The sequence below is a fragment of the Elaeis guineensis genome, chromosome 12 (genome assembly GCF_000442705.2).
Source record: "Elaeis guineensis isolate ETL-2024a chromosome 12, EG11, whole genome shotgun sequence".
NCBI classification, from domain to species: domain Eukaryota; kingdom Viridiplantae; phylum Streptophyta; class Magnoliopsida; order Arecales; family Arecaceae; genus Elaeis; species Elaeis guineensis.
In genome coordinates, this window is record NC_026004.2 from 23,692,717 (window position 1) to 23,715,155 (window position 22,439).

At 41.1% G+C, this 22,439-nt stretch overlaps 1 protein-coding gene across 1 annotated transcript; it reads left to right on the top strand.

Annotated features, from left to right (window-relative positions):
* Window positions 1–12,903: 12,903 nt before the first annotated feature.
* On the top strand, window positions 12,904–18,871 carry LOC105054660 (protein IQ-DOMAIN 32). Its single transcript, XM_010936232.4, has 6 exons — window positions 12,904–13,123; window positions 14,337–14,675; window positions 14,762–14,941; window positions 15,605–15,682; window positions 15,811–17,509; window positions 18,556–18,871. The coding sequence occupies exons 1-6, from the start codon at window positions 13,034–13,036 to the stop codon at window positions 18,573–18,575; spliced, it is 2,406 nt and encodes an 801-aa protein (XP_010934534.1). The 5' UTR covers window positions 12,904–13,033; the 3' UTR covers window positions 18,576–18,871.
* Window positions 18,872–22,439: the final 3,568 nt, after the last annotated feature.

Below are 22,439 nucleotides of genomic sequence, written 5' to 3' on the forward strand. Positions count from 1 at the left end.
TATGTGAACTGGTGTTCCAGGAGATGGGATGGCGAAGCATTGCAGTCTCAACTACAGGTCTCGTCTTTTTCCAAGATTAGTACAAGGGTCGCAATTTACTTTGATATAGAATTTCTTGTGGTGGTGGATAAACCACAAGCCCACTTATTTGCACGTCTCTTTTGAATCAAACAATTAATTCTGTGAGGAGATTCATTGTACACCATATGCGGTGTACAAAAAAATATACTGTCTTGTATGATTGTGTTACGTGGTTATTATTTTTTAATATATATTTAATATTTATAATTTTAATTTTTTTTTTAAATTTTTGAATGATAAAAATATATTTTTTAAATTATGATATTTTATTTTTAAATTATGATTTTCTGTATTTGATGTCATAAATTTGATAGCAATATTTTTGTCACGTTCCAAATTCGGGACATAACACGGTCATGCTATCGAGGGATGGAATCCACGATAACACGAAGTCAATTCATCATAATCATCTAAAATTCATCAAATAAAAAAAATTTAATTTTATTATTCATCAAATAATCGAACCAATAATGGTTCAGAGCATCTAAATCCAAAAGCAAGTACTAATTCGAATCTCAACATTCATAAATAACTACAAATTTATGATTATAAAATAAATTAAATTTTTGTTGTCAAATTTTTCAGCTTGCTATGTCGATCTTCAAGATTGGATTCCTTTTGCCGATCTTAATCTTATTTCTCTGTTCAAACAAAAAGAAAATAAAAAAATATGAGCTACACTAGCCCAGTAAGTAGAACTTGCGCTTCCTTATCGGATCAAGCATAAGTTTTTCATGATAATATAATATTTAGAAAATAACAGATAATACAAAATAAAGCATTTCATAGAGCATATAACAAAACAAGTTATAAACTCATCATGCATGCATAAATCATGTATATTTCACAATCATGAATCATAAATCATTTTCATCATGTATTCATGTCATGTTTCAAAACATTGCTCACAGATATTCGTATTAAGGTCACTATTATACCCGTGACAGGGCCATATTTCTTAATCGACAGAGTTCTTAATTCATGTGCCAACTTTATACCCGCTGGCAGGGCCATATTTCGTGTGGATGCTAGCTCCGGATGTCGACCTTTCCGAAGGGATTCATTCATAGCCATCTGAGAGCCTTTGAAATCATTATTTCTTTTTCTTAAAGCATACATATACATAGATAGAAAAACAATGAAATTCATGCTTCATAATCATGCTATTTTCATAAGACATGTTCATGAAATCAATGCTCATAATAAAACATGCTTTTTCATATCACATATACCGATCCTTATTTTATGAAAAATTATGATTTCATCAATAGCAATTCTTTATATAAAAACATGATTATTTAAAAATAAATAAGGAGCATAAAATCCACTTACTTCGTTCATTTTAGATCTTCAGACTTCGTTAGAAGAATTAGCTAATCCTATTTAAAATATTAAATCATTATCAAATTCTATTCCATAAATATAATAAGATTAAATCATAAGAAAAGAGGACTGTTGACCGGATGTGTCGGACCATCCAGATACCAAGTCAATTCAAGATCTCTTATCTGAGAGTCAGATTCAAGTGACTTGATCAAGAAATCGTGAAGCACAGATCGAATTAAAGTCAAGATCAATCAATAGGGTTCTTTAATAATGAATTTAAAAGATCCTTGATATGATCAAATGAGGTTGACATACAGCACGGATATGAAAGCAACTTCGGATCATCTTGTTAGAGTCAATATGAACCCCTAAAAGATGAAGGCATGACTCGGTACAGGATTCATAGACCTTCTTAGAGAGAGAAAGTCGGTCATGAGAGAGAAAGTAGAGAGAGAAAGTGGAGAGAGAATCTTCGTATCCTTCAAAAGTGGCAATCATGGTTGAGATCATCAGAGGTTATATCAGGATGACTTAATATGGATTAACCATGATCGATGTTATTAATTTCGAAGAAGGATCGGATCAGGATCTAATCTACTGCACGAATTTCAGAGCAGTCTCAGATCATCATATTTTCATCTCAAGTTTATCCTAGGGTCTGTGATGCAATCAGAGAGAGAATGACCCTAGAGAGACGAAATCCATAAAAAGAGATAAAAGGTCTAGAGAGAGAAAATAGAAAGAAAATCTAGAGAGAGAAAATATAGAGAGAAGGTAGAGAGAGAAAGTCCAATTCTAGAGAGAGAAAGATTTAAGAGAGAGATGAGAAAAATTTTCTCACATGTATTTTTTATTATTATATTTTTTTTCTTTTTCTTTTTAGAGAGAGACAATAGAGAGAGAGAAAGAGGGAGAAAGAGGGGGAAAGAGGAAAATTTTCTCTTTTCTTATTATTATTTTTTTTTCTCTTTTATTATTTTTCTATTTTGCATTTTTTTTTTCTTTTCTTTTTTTTTTTTCCTTTTTCTTTTTCTTTTCCTTTTCTTTTCTTTTTCTTTTTCCTTTTCTTTTCTTTTTCTTTTTTCCCCCCTGTGGCCTTCCTTGGCCGGAACAGGGGACCTAGAGGTCCCCGTTCCTTAAACCGGCCGTTCACGGCCACGCCTTGCCCGGTGGTGGCCGGCGGCAAGGGTGGTCTTCCCTCGAGTTCGGAGGGGCTCGTACCGGCGGTCGGTGGTGACCGTCGGTGCCGGAAAATCGGAGAAAAGAATCGGTCAGAACAGGGGTTTTCTTTTTTCCAACAAAATTCGGCGACACCCGTCGCCGGCCATCGTGCCCACAGGCACGGGGAAGAAGGGAGAGAAGAGAGGGAGAGGAGGGAGACCTTACCACAACCTCCGGTGACCCCCACCGGCGTGAAATCGCGGCGAGCACAGGTCGAGGGGCCGCGGCTTCAAATGGGAAAATCAGAGAAAAACTCCGACGATCGTCGGTGACTGCTGGATCTACACTTAGAGGAGAAGAGGGGGTTCTTATAGAGCTCGTCCTAGGGTCTTTTAATGGCCCTAGGACTTCGATTTTTGATCGAAAACGGGGAAGAGGAAGACTCCGATCGGGAGTCTTCCTGCTTTGTTTTTTTTTGGTTCACATTCTACCCCCCTTAAAAAAAATTTCATCCTCGAAATTTAACATACCTTCATTTTCAAATAAGTGTGGATATCTCGTCTTCATATCATCTTCAAGCTCCCATGTGGCCTCTCTCTCTTCATAATTACTCCAATGAATCTTTACATACGGAATGATATGCCGTCTTATAACTTGCTCTTTTCAATCAATAATTCAGAGAGAAAATTCTTCATAGGTTAGATCTTCACGAACTTGCAATGGCTCATACTTTATCACATTATTTGGATCAGGTACAAATTTTCTTAATGGTGAAATATGAAAAATATTGTGCACTTTAGATAATTCTGGTGGTAAAGCTAGTTCGTAAGCAACATCTCCTACTCGGTTCAAAAATTTTAAAAGGTCTAATAAATCGTTGACTCAGCTTGCCATGTCTCCCAAACCTCATGACACTTTTTGTATGTGATACTTTTAGAAAAATATGATCATCGAAGTAAAATTCCAATTCTCTTCTTTTTCTATCTGTCCAACTCTTCTGTCTATCCTATGCTGCTTTGAGTCTTTCCTTGATCAGATATATTTTCTCTCTAGCATCTATTTATTATCAGTAAAATCCTTCCTTATTTACAACTAACATATTTCATAATATCTTTTGATTTAATAAAATTAATATTTCTAATCAATTCAGACCATCACGCTTTTGCTGCGCACTCTGATCTCAACTTACCAAATTATCTAAGTCTATCAAAAATATCTTTGTATGTTAAATCAATCAAAGATAGATCCAACTTTCAGATTTCATATACAATTTAGGGTAAAATTTAAGATTTTCTTGTCATTACTATCTCTTAGGCATAGCACATCAAAATTAAATCTTCATCCACCTTCTATGTTTGAACTTATTACATAAGCTTAACCACTCCTCAAGAATCCAATATGTCTAGAATTAATTTGAGTTAACCTTCGATTTACCTTACAATCATTTAGACAACTTTCAAACCAACTTTTCTTTTGCAAAGAATTCAACATAAAAAATTAGCAAAATTATCATGTCCTTTATCCGTATATGTTTAGCATTCCAATATCATCAAATATACCTAACATAATATATCAATACCTCCCACTTCATTCTAGGATCTGTGATGCAATCAGAGAGAGAATGACCCTAGAGAGACAAAATCCATAAAAAGAGATAAAAGGTCTAGAGAGAGAAAATAGGAAGAAAATCTAGAGAGAGAAAATATAAAGAGAAGGTAGAGAGAGAAAGTCCAATTCTAGAGAGAGAAAGACTTAAGAGAGAGATGAGAAAAACTTTCTCTCACATGTATTTTTTATTATTATATTTTTCTCTTTTTTTTTCTTTTTCTTTTTCTTTTTCTTTTTAGAGAGAGACAATAGAGAGAGAGAAAGAGGGAGAAAGAGGGGGAAAGAGGAAATTTTTCTCTTTTCTTATTATTATTTTTTTTTCTATTTTATTATTTTATTATTTTGCATTTTCTTTTTTTTTCTTTTTCTTTTTTTTTTCTTTTTCTTTTTCTTTTCCTTTTCTTTTCTTTTTCTTTTTCCTTTTCTTTTTTCCCCCGTGGCCTTCTTTGGCCGGAACAGGGGACCTAGAGGTCCCCGTTCCTTAAACCGGCCGTTCACGGCCACGCCTTGCCCGATGGTGGCCGGCGGCAAGGGCGGTCTTCCCCCGAGTTCGGAGGGGCTCGTACCGGCGGTCGGTGGTGACCGTCGGTGCCGAAAAATCAGAGAAAAGAATCGATCAGAATAGGGGTTTTCTTTTTTCCAACAAAATCCGACGACACCCGTCGCCGGCCATCGTGCCCACAGGCACAGGGAAGAAGGGAGAGAAGAGAGGGAGACCTTACCACAACCTCCGGTGACCCCCACCGGCGTGAAATCGCGGCGAGCACAGGTCGAGGGGCCGCGGCTTCAAATAGAAAAATCGAAGAAAAACTCCGGCGATCGTCGGTGACTGCTGGATCTACACTTAGAGGAGAAGAGGGGGTTCTTATAGAGCTCGTCCTAGGGTCTTTTAATGGCCCTAGGACTCCAATTTTTGATCGAAAATGGGGAAGAGGAAGACTCCGATCGGGAGTCTTCCTGCTTTGTTTTTTTTTTTTTTGGTTTACTGGGCTTAGTGGGCCGGGTTTTCACATTCTACCTCCCTTAAAAAAAATTTCGTCCTCGAAATTTAATATACCTTCATTTTCAAATAAGTGTGGATATCTCGTTTTCATATCATCTTCAAGCTCCCATGTGGCCTCTCTCTCTTCATAATTACTCCAATGAATCTTTACATACGGAATGATATGCCGTCTTATAACTTGCTCTTTTCGATCAATAATTCAGAGAGAAAATTCTTCATAGGTTAGATTTTCATGAACTTGCAATGGCTCATACTTTATCACATTATTTGGATCAGGTACAAATTTTCTTAGTGGTGAAATATGAAAGATATTGTGCACTTTAGATAATTCTGGTGGTAAAGCTAGTTCGTAAGCAACATCTCCTACTCGGTTCAAAATTTTCAAAAGATCTAATAAATCGCGGACTCAGCTTGCCATGTCTCCCAAACCTCATGACACTTTTTGTATGTGATACTTTTAGAAAAATATGATCATCGAAGTGAAATTTCAATTCTCTTCTTTTTCTATCTGTCCAACTCTTCTGTCTATCCTATGCTGCTTTGAGTCTTTCCTTGATCAGATAGATTTTCTCTCTAGCATCCATTTATTATCAGTAAAATCCTTTCTTATTTACAACTAACATATTTCATAATATCTTTTGATTTAACAAAATTAATATTTCTAATCAATTCAGACCATCACGCTTTTGCTGCGCACTCTGATCTCAACTTACCAAATTATCTAAGTCTATCAAAAATATCTTTGTATGTTAAATCAATCAAAGATAGATTCAACTTTCAGATTTCATATATAATTTAGGGTAAAATTTAAGATTTTTTTGTCATTACTATCTCTTAGGCATAGCACATCAAAATTAAATCTTCATCCACCTTCTATGTTTGAACTTATTACATAAGCTTCACCACTCCTCAAGAATCCAATATGTCTAGAATTAATTTGAGTTAACCTTCGATTTACCTTACAATCATTTAGACAACTTCCAAACCAACTTTTCTTTTGCAAAGAATTTAACATCAAAAATTAGCAAAATTATCATGTCCTTTATCCGTATAGGTTTAGCATTCCAATATCATCAAATATACCTAACATAATATATCAATACCTCCCACTTCATTCTAGGGTCTGTGATGCAATCAGAGAGAGAATGACCCTAGAGAGACGAAATCCATAAAAAGAGATAAAAGGTCTAGAGAGAGAAAATAGAAAGAAAATCTAGAGAGAGAAAATATAGAGAGAAAGTAGAGAGAGAAAGTCCAATTCTAGAAAGAGAAAGACTTAAGAGAGAGATGAGAAAAACTCTCTCACATGTATTTTTTATTATTATATTTTTCTCTTTTTTTTTTCTTTTTTTTTTTCTTTTTCTTTTTAGAGAGAGATAATAGAGAGAGAAAGAGAGAGAAAGAGGGAGAAAGAGGGGGAAAGAGAAAATTTTTCTCTTTTCTTATTATTATTTTTTTTTCTATTTTATTATTTTTTTATTTTGTATTTTCTTTTCTTTTCTTTTTCTTTTCTTTTTCCTTTTTCTTTTTCTTTTTCCTTTTCTTTTCTTTTTCTTTTTCCTTTTCTTTTCTTTTTCTTTTTTCCCCCGGTGGCCTTCTTTGGCCGGAACAGGGGACCTAGAGGTCCCCGTTCCTTAAACCGGCCGTTCACGGCCATGCCTTGCCCGGCGGTGGCCGGCGGCAAGGGCGGTCTTCCCCCGAGTTTGGAGGGGCTCGTACCGGCGGTCGGTGGTGACCGTCGGTGCCGGAAAATCGGAGAAAAGAATCGGTCAGAACAGGGGTTTTCTTTTTTCCAACAAAATCCGGCGACACCCGTCGCCGGCCATCGTGCCCACAGGCACGGGGAAGAAGGGAGAGAAGAGAGGGAGAGCAGGGAGACCTTACCACAACCTCCGGTGACCCCCACCGGCGTGAAATCGCGGCGAGTACAGGTCGAGGGGCCGCGGCTTCAAACGAAAAAATTGGAGAAAAACTCCGACGATCGTCGGTGACTGCTGGATCTACACTTAGAGGAGAAGAGGGGGTTCTTATAGAGCTCGTCCTAGGGTCTTTTAATGGCCCTAGGACTCCGATTTTTGATCGGAAACGGGGAAGAGGAAGACTCCGATCGGGAGTCTTCCTGCTCTGTTTTTTTTTTTTTTTGGTTTACTGGGCTTAGTGGGCCGGGTTTTCACAATTTTCATCATTTAAAATTTTATAAATATTTTAATGATAAAAAAAAAAATATATTTTTTATAATATCTCGTTAAAAGTTATACAAATCATAATTTCTATACAGGATGTCATAGTATCAACACAGGATGTTAATTTTTTCAAAATAAAAAAAAATATTTTTGTTATTTAAAATTTCAAACGAAAAAGTAGAACGGCAAATATTAAATGCATGTTAAAAAGTGGTAACTATATAGTCCAATCAGATGGAGTGACGCATTTTTTTTACACCACACAGAATTTTTCATTCGCTAAGATAAAAGGTCTCTTTCACTTTGATGGCTTCAACTGTAGCATGAATAAGACGATCCTCCAATATTGCAATATATAGCTGGCACCAGCCAAAGGACATGGGTGAAAAGGGCTGTCTTTGTTGGTTTTTGTTCATCCATGTTCTCTAGGGGTCCATCGCACAGGAGTGGGTTGCGTTCAGTGGTTTTCCTGTCCCAGGCGTAGGAAGGCAGAGATCTTCTGCAAAGGCCAAGACTGTCCAATGTGGCAGGCACACCACTACTGTTTTCTCAATATTTTTGTTGTATCTACAATTGATCATATAAAAAAGTATTTAACTCAAGTGGAAACGTACATATGAGAAGAAAAAAAAAAAAAAAAAATGGACTCAATCATTTGTTTGTTTGACTTCATATATAATGGACTTGCCTAGACTGATGCATGATGTTCTTGTAGTATTTCTGACATCACTCATTGTATCAGGAGGTATCATAGTATTATTTACCAACACCATTATCCCCTGCCCTGCTGAAATTGCTTCTTGTTTGTATATCCTTATTCTATACTACATCAAATTCCTATTTCATAGCACTCAACCAGCCATTCTATGTTCAGTATTCCATATGGTTTGTGACCGCAGGATGCCAACAGCCATTACCTATCACCAGACTAGTCCAACATATGCCATTCCATATTCAAACGTTGGCATGTATCACCTCCGAAGAACCTAAGAATGCCTGCAATATGCCCTGCGACTTTCCTTCTTCTCTTATTTTAATTTTGTGAAGAGTGAGTGCATGGTCTCCCACCTTTTTCACTCATGAAACCGGTAGCTTGGATGGAGAGATCTTTTATTTTGCAGTCCAATTCAATAATCGATTTAGCTAGATGACCTGCATTGTCTCTAGGCAATTCGATCAGTCATGTAACAACAGGAAAGGGACATAACAACAATAACTGTTCCAAGGCTACATTGGTTAATGATTAGCTCAAGTTACATTAGTTGGTGAGAAACTCCATATCTTCAGCATTGCTCATTAGATAGAATAGCCACTTGGTTGTTTGTGGGACTTTTCCAGGTCTGGGTACATATCTGTATAATATGTAATTCCCCACAAGGAACCTGGATGAAGTGCAAAAAGAAGGAAGAAAGAAGACTCCTGTATTCACTTCAGATGAACAAACCAATCGTTGAGATATCGATGTGTTTGATGAAGCTATGACTGCAAATGTAATGCCATCATCAATTTCAAGAGCTTCCCATAAAAATGATGGGCCCTAGTAGTGGGTGATCCAGGTGGAGGATGAGGAACTTATTTGGCTGGATCAGTACCTATACTTGTGCAGGAATTCTGGTGATGACAGACATTCAGAAGAGCAGAAAGATGAGTGCTACTCATAGAAATGGCAGTGATGAGTCGTGTGTTTGTGCTTTATGAGATGGCTTCTCATGTAATTCATCTTTATGGAGTCAAAAAGTGGACTAGAAGCAAAGATATGGCAGTCTGACTAAAAGGATCATGAATGAGAAGAAACAAGCTGAGAGGCTTGTAGTAAGAATTATGTAATTCTCATGTTGATCAGGAAAATCCTTGGAAATAATGTACAGTGTTTATTTGGGATCGAAAAGGTCATGATAAATTCTGCAGACATGAGAATAAAGGGATAAAATCAATGAATCTCAGCGTGACTCCGGGTCCATTAGTCATTTTAATCATTTTTCTATCTAATAACATAAGATTATTATGGCTACTGTCAGAGAACATAGACAGAGAGAAAACATTATTAAATGTGTTTACAAACTAGCATCAAATGACCAGCTAGAATGTGAAGCCAAGCCTTTTAAGCATAGATGCATTCGAAATCAAAGAGGTTCTACATTCAAAGAAAACAGAGGGTTCTTTTATCAGTTTGCAGAGAAAGGCATTTGGCTCAATGGGAGCCTTGCTTGTTTGACAAAGAGCACAACACCAAGTGGTGGTTGTTGAATGGGACAATTAGTCAGTCACCAATCCTCAAAACACTTTCTCCATGTCATGTGTGGGCTCCTCTGATCTTTGCTCATGTGATGTTAGATCTGCCGGGGAGTGATAAATCATCATCATGACTATCTAAAGTTTATGTTTCCCCATTTTCCTTTCAGCCTTGAGTTGTTTATAGAAGAGGTTTCAATTCCAGGTAGGTAAGGCATGGAATTTCGGCTGCAGTTCTTCTTGTTTTGGGTCTCCTAAAAGTAGGTTAGCATTTGTTTTCAACATTTATAGGAAAGGTATGGCAGCTAAAACTGAGATCACTGTATTAGTTCTAAATTTTGACTTAATAATGATGCTCATTATGAACAAAGTAGCAGCATCACACAGTTCAATGGGCTCTATTATTTTAAAAATTCGTGAAACAGTTGCCAGAAATTTAAGTTACAAACAAAAATGAATAGGAAAGTTTAACAGATACCGACAATTACGTGTGGCCTTGCAAGTCCCATTCATTTTATTGTTGGCAATTAAACTTTCAGTCATGAAATGGGACTGTTTCCAAAAGGAATAGATGATTTCACATTGTGGATTATTTCCAGTTAGGAAGTTATAGATTGACAGACCCAAGTTATTGTCCCAAGTTCAAATGATCGTACCGACCCACATTGTACTACTACGAGTAAAAGCGGTGTTCCCGATACACAGATCTGCTCATGGATCACATCTGCATGCATCGTGTACCTCGAAGCATAAGAAAATTCTATGTGCAGACTGCAATATGATGCTATATGCTAGTCTTTGCTCACATTACAAAACATTAGCACACATATTGAATACAGACAGTCCATAATTTTTGTTAGAAAAAAGGGGGAAGAAAGAGAGTATCAAGCAGCTGAGACCCACATATCATACATGGCATGCTGTGATTTGAGCATGTAGACCTAACTTGCATCTGAAAGTGGACTTGAGAGGCCAAGCTTCCTGACTTGTGGGTCAGGTATGGTCCCAAACTGGGACAAGAGCTCCAGTTCGATACTGCATGTATGTGGCAGTGGCAGAATTGACTACTTGGCTAGGCTTACATAGATTTGCATAGAGCTGACAAATATAATTAAAAGATCTAACTATAGCACACTAAATTTGAAACTGATAGAGGGCCCGACCTGATTGCTGATTTGATGTAAGTGGTTATGGATCTAAACATGAAAGAATATATTCAATAAAATCTAGGTTAAGTTGAGCTAGAAACCTACTTGACCAATTTCCATCTAACATCACCTGAAAATATTGTAGAAATAATAAAATTTTAGAGCATTAGTTGGTCCTCGAACAATAACATTTCCCATAAAACAGATAAAACTTCTGTTTCCTGCTTTAGTACGCACAAAAGTTAAATAGCCATACTATCTCTAAATTCTGTCTTCATCCAACTCCTACATTCTGTATCATGGCTTCTTGTTAAACTTCCACATTTAGTGGCACTCACTAGTTTTTGAGAATCCAGGAATAGTGTTTAAATTTCTCCCTACAGTCGACTTACGCATCACTTGAAAACTGTTGTAGCACCAAATTCTTTGCTGTGGGAAAATTTCATGCAATGTAATCATCAATTTGTCATACTTAGGATTCCGTGGCTCTTATTTGCAGCCACACATGCATGATCTTTAGAATTTTTCCATCTAAGCTGCTACATTGTCAGCACAGAAACTTTATAACCTAAAAATCCAGTAATGTTCATATGACACAATATAGGCTACCAAACTTCACTCACAAGAGGGAACCCCTTGTTGTCTAGTCTAACACATGGAGTCCATGAATAAATCTCATATATTGTATGCTTTGGTCCCCCACAGGGGATGCAAGTGATGGAAACTTCTCTTTTTTTCTTCACAAGCAACATGGAGTAGGCTGTCTTTGCCCCCCTACTTTATGACAAAGACTCTCTCAAACATCTTCCCAATAATAATCTTCTCATTAAAGACAAAACCATCTTAGTTTCTAAACCTTAATCTATGCTTCAATTATAAGGTCTTCATTAAGAAAAACAACAATAGTGAAGCAACCCTGCCCTTTTTTTTTGATACCTAAAAAAAGCCCTGCTTTCCTAAACCGGGTATTAAACCATATCTGTTTAATATTAATTATTATTCTCCTTTCACATCCAACGGTCAGCATCATGGGATCGTTGGCACCCATCATTGGGTCGATCAACATGGGGAGGCGAGGTCTTCGCACACTATCCTTGCACGTGCCAACTGCAAGGACTCTGGCCAATGCTATGCCGACTCGTGGCCTGACAGCCTGGTGGCCTTGTGGGCCCCACAGTCCGTGCCTATCATGGGATCGTTTCAGATGTTCCGCAGGAACCGCCACATCCATCGAAGCTGGGAAGTCTGGGCCGCGCGCTCGCCAGCCGCCGTAGGGCAAACTTGTTCCTGCGGGACGTGTGCCAGGAGATCCCAGTTTTCCTTCTCCAGCTCTCGCCCGCGTCACGTGTAAGGCAGCCGAGGTGGGGCCCACCTTCGAGTACTGTTACTAACGCCGTTTATCCTCGCATAACGGCCCTCGGTAAATAAAATAGCAAACTGCAATGCGCAACAAACACAGTGAATTGATTAGATAGTCTATGTACATAACGGATTATAATAATTATCTATAGAGTAATAGTAACCGGTTGACATTTTTTTATCTGTTCATGCATTCAATTAAAATACTTTAAGTTTGAAAATTATTTTATTCTACAAATAGTAATAGAATCAACCATAGTCATTATTTCATGCTTTGGTATTTCTAATTGATAGTCCATAGTCTCTATTTTTGACACTAATAGCAACTATTTATTATAATGATTACTTTTTAGTTAAAAAAATTAATAATTTTTTTTTTTAATTTTTGCATATAAATCAAGTGGATTACCAATCCGGGAGCACAAATACAAATGAAATGATACAGCCGGTATCAGGGCCGTTCTCATGAATATTGTGACCGCCGACGGGTAGGATAGCCCCATCAAACTGGATCCTCCCACCTTATTTAACGTTACCACCACCACCGTTCTAGTTTGACCCATTAACCGAATCGTAACGGTTTTTTTTACCAAAAAAAAAAAAAAAAACCTGAATCGTAACGGAGTTACGAAAACGAGGCGTTTCCTTCCCCTATCCGCACGTTTCAAGCCGACTAGCCGAGCGGTTGGGAGCGAGCGCGCTAATAAATGGTGGACGCCAGCCGCCGAATTAAACCCAATTTAATGAACCACTCTTTTTTTGTTTAAAGAAATCCGACAATTCCGAGCTCCCCCAAAAAGTAAATAAGTATCCAGCGGCATGCCAACCAGCTGAAACGCTACTGCGAAACTGAGAAGCCCACTGCCCCAATCTCTCTCTCGAACTTAGAGCAAAAGAAGAAAAATTCGAGAAAAAAATCGGACGAGGAGGTGATGGGGAGATCGAAAGGCTCCTGCTTGAAGATCATTGCCTGCAATGGTGGCGGTGATGCGAACGACGACGACGATGTTTCGATGGCTGAGGTATTTGGATCTCTTTGTCGCGACTCGCGATCTCTTCTTGTTTTGTTGTGCTTTGCTGTTTGGTTGGAGCGTCAAAGCTTGTTCTTTGATGCTGTAGTTGTGAGATTAGTGGAGCTTGGTGGAGGTTTTGATCAGTTCGTGAGAGTCGGGTGTTGGATTAGGTTGTGGTTTAGTGTAACTGGAGGGCTTGTGGTGGAATTTGGGTAAGATTTTGATCTTTTCTGGCTTGGATTTGGTTCGGATTGTTGCTAGATCCATGAATGTGGGTGCTCAAAAAAGGTGCGGAGGTCTCATAAAAGTGTCATTGTTGTCTTTATTCCTTTCCTTTTTACTTTTGATGGGTGTCTGTGTTATACTAGGAGTTGCTACTTAGCTGCACTTGGAAGCACATTGTTTGTTTCTGTATGTTGATTTCGCTTTCTACAGGAAATAGTTTTCTTTAGGAGGAAGATTGGGAACTGATTGGGTTGCTGGAACGCACTGATTTGGGAAATGGTTACTTGTGTATGTTTTCAATGGAAGATGGTGAAGTGGATGTTCTATTCGCTTGGATCTGGAAGAGAGAAAACCAGGGGTCTGTGTAATTGCCCAAAATTAGAGGCATGAGAAAAGAATTGATTTTGATGTTATGCTTAATATGATCCAAAAATTTAATTTAGCAAAAAAAACTGTATTTTGGTATTCCTTGAGAACACCCTCCACTAGATCTGGCTGGAACCATTAAAGAGATGCTTCTTAAACCTGATGGATCAGATGTAGGGGCTGGTTGGCCACTGCAGGCAGGGAGTGGGAAGAATGAGAGAGAAAGAAAGAAGACATAAGTGATTGTCCAGCACCATGGATCTGAGTTTGAGAATGCCTTTGCTTGGATTTTGCATAAGTTGGAAAGGGCATGTTGACTAGCATGAGCCCATTATTATGTTATCTTTATTAGCTTGCACAACTTATTGGAATATTTTGCAAATATTTCTTAAATTGAAACTTGATTAACACATGCCTAATTGGTGAATTTAATTTGTCATCCTCAGGGGCATAGAGTCAATATGATGTGATACCAAAATAATATAACTGGAACATTGCATGTGAATTTTTTTCTCTGTCACTGGCAGCATATAATGCTTCAGATAGGCAGATTCTGTCGATGCCTGTCCCATACTATCTTACTATTATTTAATATGAGAGGATCTCAGACTTTTGATCCATTCTTTCTCAGAGCAAAGCTTCATCTGAAAAACGCCGATGGAGTTTTCGAAAGAGATCAGCCAGGCACCGAGTACTAAGCAACAATGTGGTCTCAGAACCTGTGTCTATCACCTATAACAAGGAAAATGCAGAAGTTGTGACCAATACTTTCGATTCTCCAATCTATTCTTCTATTCCAGAAAAAAAATCCATAGAAGAAAGGATAAACGAAACTTTCCCATTACCATCTGCTGTTGTGGATTCTGAAATAGCTAATCCTTTGGCAACAAAGAAAAATTTTCCTGCCAATGACATCAACCTCAATGAATCTGTTGCTATTGTCATTCAGGCTGCTACCCGGGGATGCTTGGTATATTCTTTTCTTGGTTGCAACTACTTTTTGTATTTTCCAAGTGTTTGTATTATTTTTCTCTGATTTCCTGTGAATATGTTCAGGCTAGGAGAGAATTCCAAAAACTTAAGAGCATCGTCAAGTTGCAAGCTGCTGTACGTGGACATTTGGTTAGGAGACAGGCCATTGGAACATTGCGTTGCGTCCAAGCCATTGTAAAACTGCAGGCACTTGTGCGAGCTCGCCGCACTGAGAAATCAGTTGTACAAGAGGATAAGCTCCAGGTACATGCCCTGCTGTCAAGATTATTGGTAATGGGTTTTTGCTTCACTGATTATTGACTTGCATCCTAAAAAAAAATGAACTCAGGGTTGCATAAAATAATTTCACCATTTTTAATCATTATGTTTTACATAACAACAAAAATTCCATTATTGTATTTTAAGAACTTGCGAGTGGCTTGTTCTAGCCTTAAATAACAATCAAAGATCTTAGTGAAGGCAACTCTTGATCTGGCAGGACTCTCCTTGTAGGACAGCTGACTCTATTCCGACACTACCATCACAGCATTAGCAAACGTTTTGTGGCTGAGCATGATGGGGATTTGACTAATCTTGTTACTTTTATATTTTCATTACTTTTATATTTTCTCTTGCTTTGTTGCCTTTTAATGCTGCGATATTTGTTCATTTAGCCGACTGCTGGAACTGGTGATAAATAAATTTGGCTTTGTCAACTTTCATTAGAGAATCAATTTTTGATTGCATTTTGAGAAGAGGGTGGAGAGGGTGCGTAAAGTAGTATTTGTACTTATCAATCAACTGATCTATGTGCTTAAACATTGTCTTGTAGTTGTTGTCTCATGCTATGAAAATGGTTTCCTCTTCTTCTTGTGAAGCATTGTATTTGTTTTATCTCTTATCAGATTTTTCCTTTTTTGGTTTCAGAAGGGAAATTCATGTGTAAAGCCAAATAAAACGTATTCCTCAACCAAGATACTCCTTTCAAATCAATTTGCTTGTCAGGTATGAGTGATCTATTTTTTTTACAAGTTTAATATGTTGTAAACCGTGGTTTGTTATCTTAATCTGATCTCCTTTAAAATTAATTTACTTTTCCTCCAAATTAATTTACACGTTTCAAATTTTACAAGCTTTTGGAGGCTACACCGAAGAATAAACCCATTCAAATAAAATGTGATGCTTCAAAATCTGATGATTCATCATGGAAATGGTTGGAGAGGTGGATGGCTGTGACTTCATCAGATATTGGACAGCAGCTGGAGCAAAAACTTAATCAGGGTCATATGGGACAAGAAGAAAACACTGAGTCGGTTGATTATGAAGCAAGAGAAAAGGTTCCACCTCTAGTCTCTATGTCATCTGATGCAGAGTTAGCTCAAATAAGAGTACCAGCTAATGGTGAAGGGGATGAAACAACTAAAAGTTCTGGTACCCTGAAGTTTGAGGCTGCAATGTATGTTCCAGATAATTGCTCGAGTTCATTAGTGAAGGATCACCAGGAAAAAACTCAGTTCAAGAATGAGACATTGAGCATCACACAAGACAATTGTGCAAAGATTGAGAATGTTCATGAAACAATTATGGATTCTCTCTCAAGTCAGAAGCAATTGGAATCAAATCCAGCTGCAAATATAGTTCTTGATAATGTTTCTGAGAAGCATGATTTTGACTGCAATAGCTTGAAGAATACTTCTAAAAGTGCATTTTTTGAACCAGTAGCTGAAGGAAAGAAGCTTGTACAGGGGTTGAGAAAACCATGCAATCCAGCATTTGCTGCTGCACAGTCGAAATTTGAAGCACTGAGCTCGAGCTCTTCCATCGGCAGGTCTGGTAGTTCTGCCTGTCAAGATGCTGCAGCCAAGTCAAAATTAAATAGCTTTCATCTTCAAGTAGATGCTTCGAAGGAGAGTAAGGACATAAGCTTAACAGATAACTCAGTATCTCATGATCCAAGAGTTCAAAATGCTGCTTCAGAATGTGGCACTGAAATTTCTATCTCCTCCACACTTGATTCACCAGACAGATCTGAAACTGAAGGTGGGGAAATTGTCCTAGAAATTGGAGCTTTGGAGAAGGGCCACTATGATGTCAATGCTGATACCGATACTGATCATGATCTTGTTAAAATGAATACTGAAGAAAATAACTCAGCCTTTGATTCGGAGGTCCTTCAGTCGCAAAGATCTGTGGAAAGTGATGGAAATTTACCCAAGTCAACAGCTGCCAGTAATGTAGTGCAGGTGGAACATCAGCCATCTGAGCCAACCGCATCAGATATGCCGACTCAACTGGAAAGTTCCATTCAGTCATCGCCAGAAGGAACCCCCAAAAGCCGTACAATGATCCCTGAGTCACATGGAACACCATCAAGTCAGACATCTGTGAATGCCAAAAAGACCAAAAAAGATGGTAACGTGCCTGCTCAAAGTCAAAGGTCCCTATTAGCAGGCAAGAGGTCACCATCTAATCCAAACAATGATTCAGATGGAAGGACTAGTACAGAGAAATTGCCGAGGGATTCAAAGAATGCAAAAAGACGTAACTCGCTGGGGATGGCTAAACCAGATCATGCTGATAATGAGCCCCGGATAAGCAGCAGCAATTCCCTTCCAAGTTACATGCAAGCCACTGAATCTGCAAGGGCCAAGGCCCATGCCAGTATTTCTCCAAAATTAAGCCCTGAGGTGCAAGATAACCACATGAAGAAAAGACATTCCTTACCTATGGCAAATGGCAAACAGGGTTCATCCCCACGGATGCAGAGATCAACATCACAAGCACAACAGAATTCAAAGGGCAATGCCAGTCATTCTCCTCATAATTCTGCAGGTAACTTGTCAGTCTTTTGTACATTACTATCATGGGCTGCAGATACTAAATTTCTTTAGTTTGCTAATCCAACTAATTCAGATTTATGTAATGCACCATGCCATCTAGTATAATGCTTCCTATTTAAGTGTTTGATGGGGTCATTCTAATTGGTAAACATCTATCAACCATTGTGGGTGCTGATTGACCTAGCACTTAAATATTAACAATCTTAAATCTTGTGTTTTATTTTGGCATTATGTTCTGCTAGCAGCACTACATTCTTTTGGCCAAAATAGATCTTTGTCATATACTGTGATCCATTTATTGCTGGATAAACTTTCATTGAAATTGCTCATAAGTTACCTGAACGGGCAAAGATTGGGATATTAATTTACAAACTATATCATTTTGGACTTTAATTTGTGATCATAAAACACCATATCATTTTTTTATAATATTAACGGTCACACCATGCTAGGAGCACTGGATTGAAGTCACATAATTGTCTTGTTATTCTCCTACCACTTGAGTTTGCGGACAATAGAAATGGCATTGTCAATGCCAACTTTAGCTCATAAGGTGTTACAACTTTGTGGAACTTGTTTCAGTTTATGGCACTTGCATGGCAAATGACAGTTGTTGCATCAATGAGTAAATTTAAACAATTTGCATCATCCAATGCGGTGATGTTCAGATTGGGGATGGGGAAGGAATAAAGAATGCATGCAGTGGATGTTAGAGAGACAAAAACATATATGAAATAGAGTGTGGGATTTTCAATATCCACTTAATTGGATCTTTATGAGACAATAATAAAAGCTAAATTATATTTAATATATAAAAGTGACAAATTAACAGTTTTTTGAAATTTCAAAATCTCTTTTTGATATGGTTTGTGTGAATTCAAATTCATCCAATTTGTTTATCAGGATTGTGGGAATTGAACATGTTCTTTAGCTGTAATTTGCTATTGACCTGATTAATAATAGCTAATATCTATCCTCTTTGTTCAAGCTTATTGATATGTTGATCATCGTCACACATCTTGAAATGTCTGTTTTCAGAGAGGAGATGGCAAAGATGATCGAGCCTTCTGAGCAACGTGACATGCACTCATCCTGAAAGAAATGTTATGGATTTCAAAGCCAATGGGAATTAGCTACTTCAGTCGTGATTTTGATACATCCTGTGCTTTTATTATTGGCATATGGTGCGACAAATGGGCAAGAAGCAGATCAAGATAACATGATGTATGTTACTGTTTAATGTAAGCTTCAGCCCATTGTTTTCTATGTTGGCTTTTTATGTGTGTGATATATGACTGGAGTCCAGAAGGTCGTTTTGTGCTTTCATAGAACAAGCTTGATGTGTTTATTTGCACGGGAAGTTTCTGAGTTTTGATTGCAATTGAGACTGCCTTCTACATTGCTATCATGAGATCAGACGTGCTTGTAATGAGACACCAAGGCTAACATAAGACCATCTTCTCCAAGCTGAAGACTCTCTCAGGACATCTACCAGAGTTATGCTATTTCTTAAACCCATCCCCAAGTTTGATTGTATAACATGTTTCTGAAGCATATTTTGTGACGTGGTGAACCACAAACTTAATTCAGACTCCTTCCAGGATTGCCTTTCTTCCTGGGTGGATCGGTGTCCTCAGGCAGTGCGACTGAAGCAGCGGTGATCGGCATGCAGGGACAATGGAAGATCCATGTCTGAAGACCATGAAGTCATAGCCGGTTTTTGGCAACATAATGGAATGTCTTGCTCCTTCCATATCTATCTTGACAGAGAAAATGTCCTGCTAGTTCTTAATTCATAGCACTAGACGGTGTTGAGAACTGTCCTATTGCTAAGTAGGATAAGAAGTGAAAAAGCGAGGGGAGCAGTTGGAATGGTTCCATTGAGCATTTCCCCGGCAGTGCTGAGGATGCGTCTCACACATTCCTGTTCCTCTTGGGGACCTGCTTCGCATTTCCTATCACCTCGGGAACCCTGTGGGTCGCCTCCGCATTGCATGCACAATCGGACTGCACAAATCCCACGGTGGATAACACGCCACATGATTGCAATAATTACTCTGTGGGTCAGAGAAGCTGAAGGAGAGCATGCTGAGGAATGTGAACCATGAATCAGACTCAAGTGGGGTAGCTCGGTGATAAGATCTTCTAAAAAATTTCTCAAAATCTGAAAGGTTTTGCAGGAGGAAGTCTTCTGCAGTGCACCTTTTGCACCGTAGAATGCGAGCAGTCGTGCTTGGTGCCATCCATGGTATGCTTCTAAATGTGCCGCAGCTATCCGTATTTGAGATTGATGATATGATGGCTATCCAGGATAGTATAGCACTCTACGGTGCAAAAAGCGCACTGTTGAGGATTCTAGCTCTGTAGCTGTTGGGGGATATCCACCGACCGACTGCCGAGGGTCCGACCGACCGCCGGAGGGCCCGACCGCCCGACCGACTGCCGGAGGGCCCGACCGACTGCCGGAGGACCCGACCGTCCGACCGGCTGACGGCCTGATCGCCTCCGTTGGACGACTCCGACTGGCCGACAGACCGACCGATCGTCGGTCGGGGCGACCGACTGACGGATGCCATCAGCGGCTAACCGCCGGTCGTCCAACGGCCCATCGCCGACTGGGGGTATGTCGGGCGTATCCATCCCGACCGACTGAACCCCGAGGTTATATGGCCGACTTACATGAAGCTCGCCGACCGATGGAGGGGCCCGACACCACTCGGCTGGCTACCGACTTTAGGTCGGTCGGCTCCTCCAACCACCGTACAGCCGCCAGACGTTGTCAGCTCTGACACGGACATGCGGCGCAGTTACCTAGGGGCATTGTCCCGCCGAGAGCCGGGTCAACCCTGGTGATTGGACGGCCGCACGGCGACATGACGTTTTCACGGCGGCTCTGACAGCCCACAGTGAGTTGACAGTTCCTCACTTGTCCGCGCCATTAATGACGGCGCCATACCTAGCTCCACTATATATACCGGGGAAGGCAACAGTGCAAAGGATCGATCCGCTCCGTCTCTCCCAAAAACGCAGGCTCGCTCCTCCCTCTCTCTCTCTCTCTCTCTCTCGAGCTCTCCGTCTATATTTCACTGTTGCCCAGTCACCTCTCTGACTTGACCGTCGGAGGGTCCCCGCCGGAGCCGCCTCCGGTCAGTGCGGACTTCCTTTTGCAGGTGCACGCTTCCCGGCGATCGGGCGACGAGGCGATTGGCCGCAACAGATTGGCACGCCAGGAAGGGGGCAGTATGACAAAGACAAGAGCTCAACGATCGAGAGTCACTGGGTCGGCCAGGCGCTCTTCCCGCCGGGAAGAGGCCTCCCCGCCACCACCGGCGGCGGAGCCTAGCTCTCCGCGCCCTGCAGTGACCACGGAGGCCCAGATCGCGGCCATCGTACGGCAGATGACCGTACTGACCGACGCAGTCAAAAGCCTCCAGCAGCAGCCGGCGGCCCGACCTATGCCTTCCAGGAGCAGCCGCCGACGACCGCGCCGATCCCTGTCGCCTCCGTGCGAGCGCTCCCAGCAGCGCTCCCACAGAGAGGAGGAGGGACGACCACGGCGCGACGACCGACGGTCCCAGCGGCCCTCTCCTTCCCCGTTGGAACGGGTAAGGAAGGAGAAGCGGCCGCGCACACCGTCGGCCTCTCTTTCAGAATCTTCCGGAGGCTCCACCCCTGGGGTCTCTCAGCATCGACGAGCGGACGACTACGAGCGACGGTTCGAGGAAATCGACCGCCGACTCGCCCAATTGCGGGTGGACGGTCAGAAGTCTTCGAACGACGTCGACTTCCAGACCGCCCAACCTCTCTCCCGACTGGTCCTCGACGAACCGATTCTCAATCGGTTCAAGATGCCGCACGTGGAGCCATACGACGGCTCCACCGACCCAGTCGACCACCTCGAGAGCTATAAAGCTCTCATGACGATTCAAGGGGCAACCGACGCTCTTTTTTGCATCGGCTTCCCCGCCACACTCCGCAAGGCTGCCAGGGCCTGGTACTCCGGTCTTCGATCGGGAAGTATCCATTCCTTCGGGCAGCTCGAGCACTCGTTCGTGGCCCATTTCAGCACCAGCCGAAAGCCGCCGCGAACGTCGGACAGCCTTTTCTCCCTCAAGCAGGGAGAAAACGAGATGCTCCGACACTTCGTGGCGCGATTCAACGCGGCCACACTCGAGGTCCGGGACCTCAACGAAGACATGGCTGTTTCGGCCATGAAGCGGGGCCTGAGGTCGTCCCGATTTACCTATTCTCTGGACAAGACCCTCCCCCGAACGTATGCCGAGCTACTAGAGCGCGCATACAAGTATATGCGCGCGGACGAAGGAGCGTCCGACCGACGCTTGGCCGAGCCCAGAGGCCCGAAGGAGAAGCGGAGAAAAGGTCGGGAGCCCGCCGAACCAAGCCGGCCCCCGACCGATAGTCGGCTTTCTCCACCCCGACAGATCCAAAAATCGCCCCGTCGGCAGACTCCGAGGCCGGTGCGTCCCAGGTATGACTCCTACACTCCTCTCTTCGCTCCCCGTGCGCAGATCCTGATGGAGATCGAGGGAGAAGAATACCTGCGACGGCCTCCGCCTCTGAAGGCAAAGGGCCTCGACCATCGGAAGTACTGCCGGTTCCATCGGAGCCACGGCCACGACACCGAGCGGTGCATCCAGTTGAAGGACGAGATCGAAAATCTCATCCGTCGGGGGTATCTCGGCAAATTCCGGAAGGGTCCGCCGACCCAACCGATTGCCGAACGACGCCTCCAGCCGACTGAAGAGGCGCCGACTAACCAGCCGACGGCCGGAGTCATCAACATGATCTCCAAGCGGCTGGGACCGGGGACGTCAGCAGGGGGGAGCCGACGAAAAGGCCACGCCCGGACGACGTAATCACCTTCACAGAAGACGACGTTCGGGGCATCCAGACTCCCCACG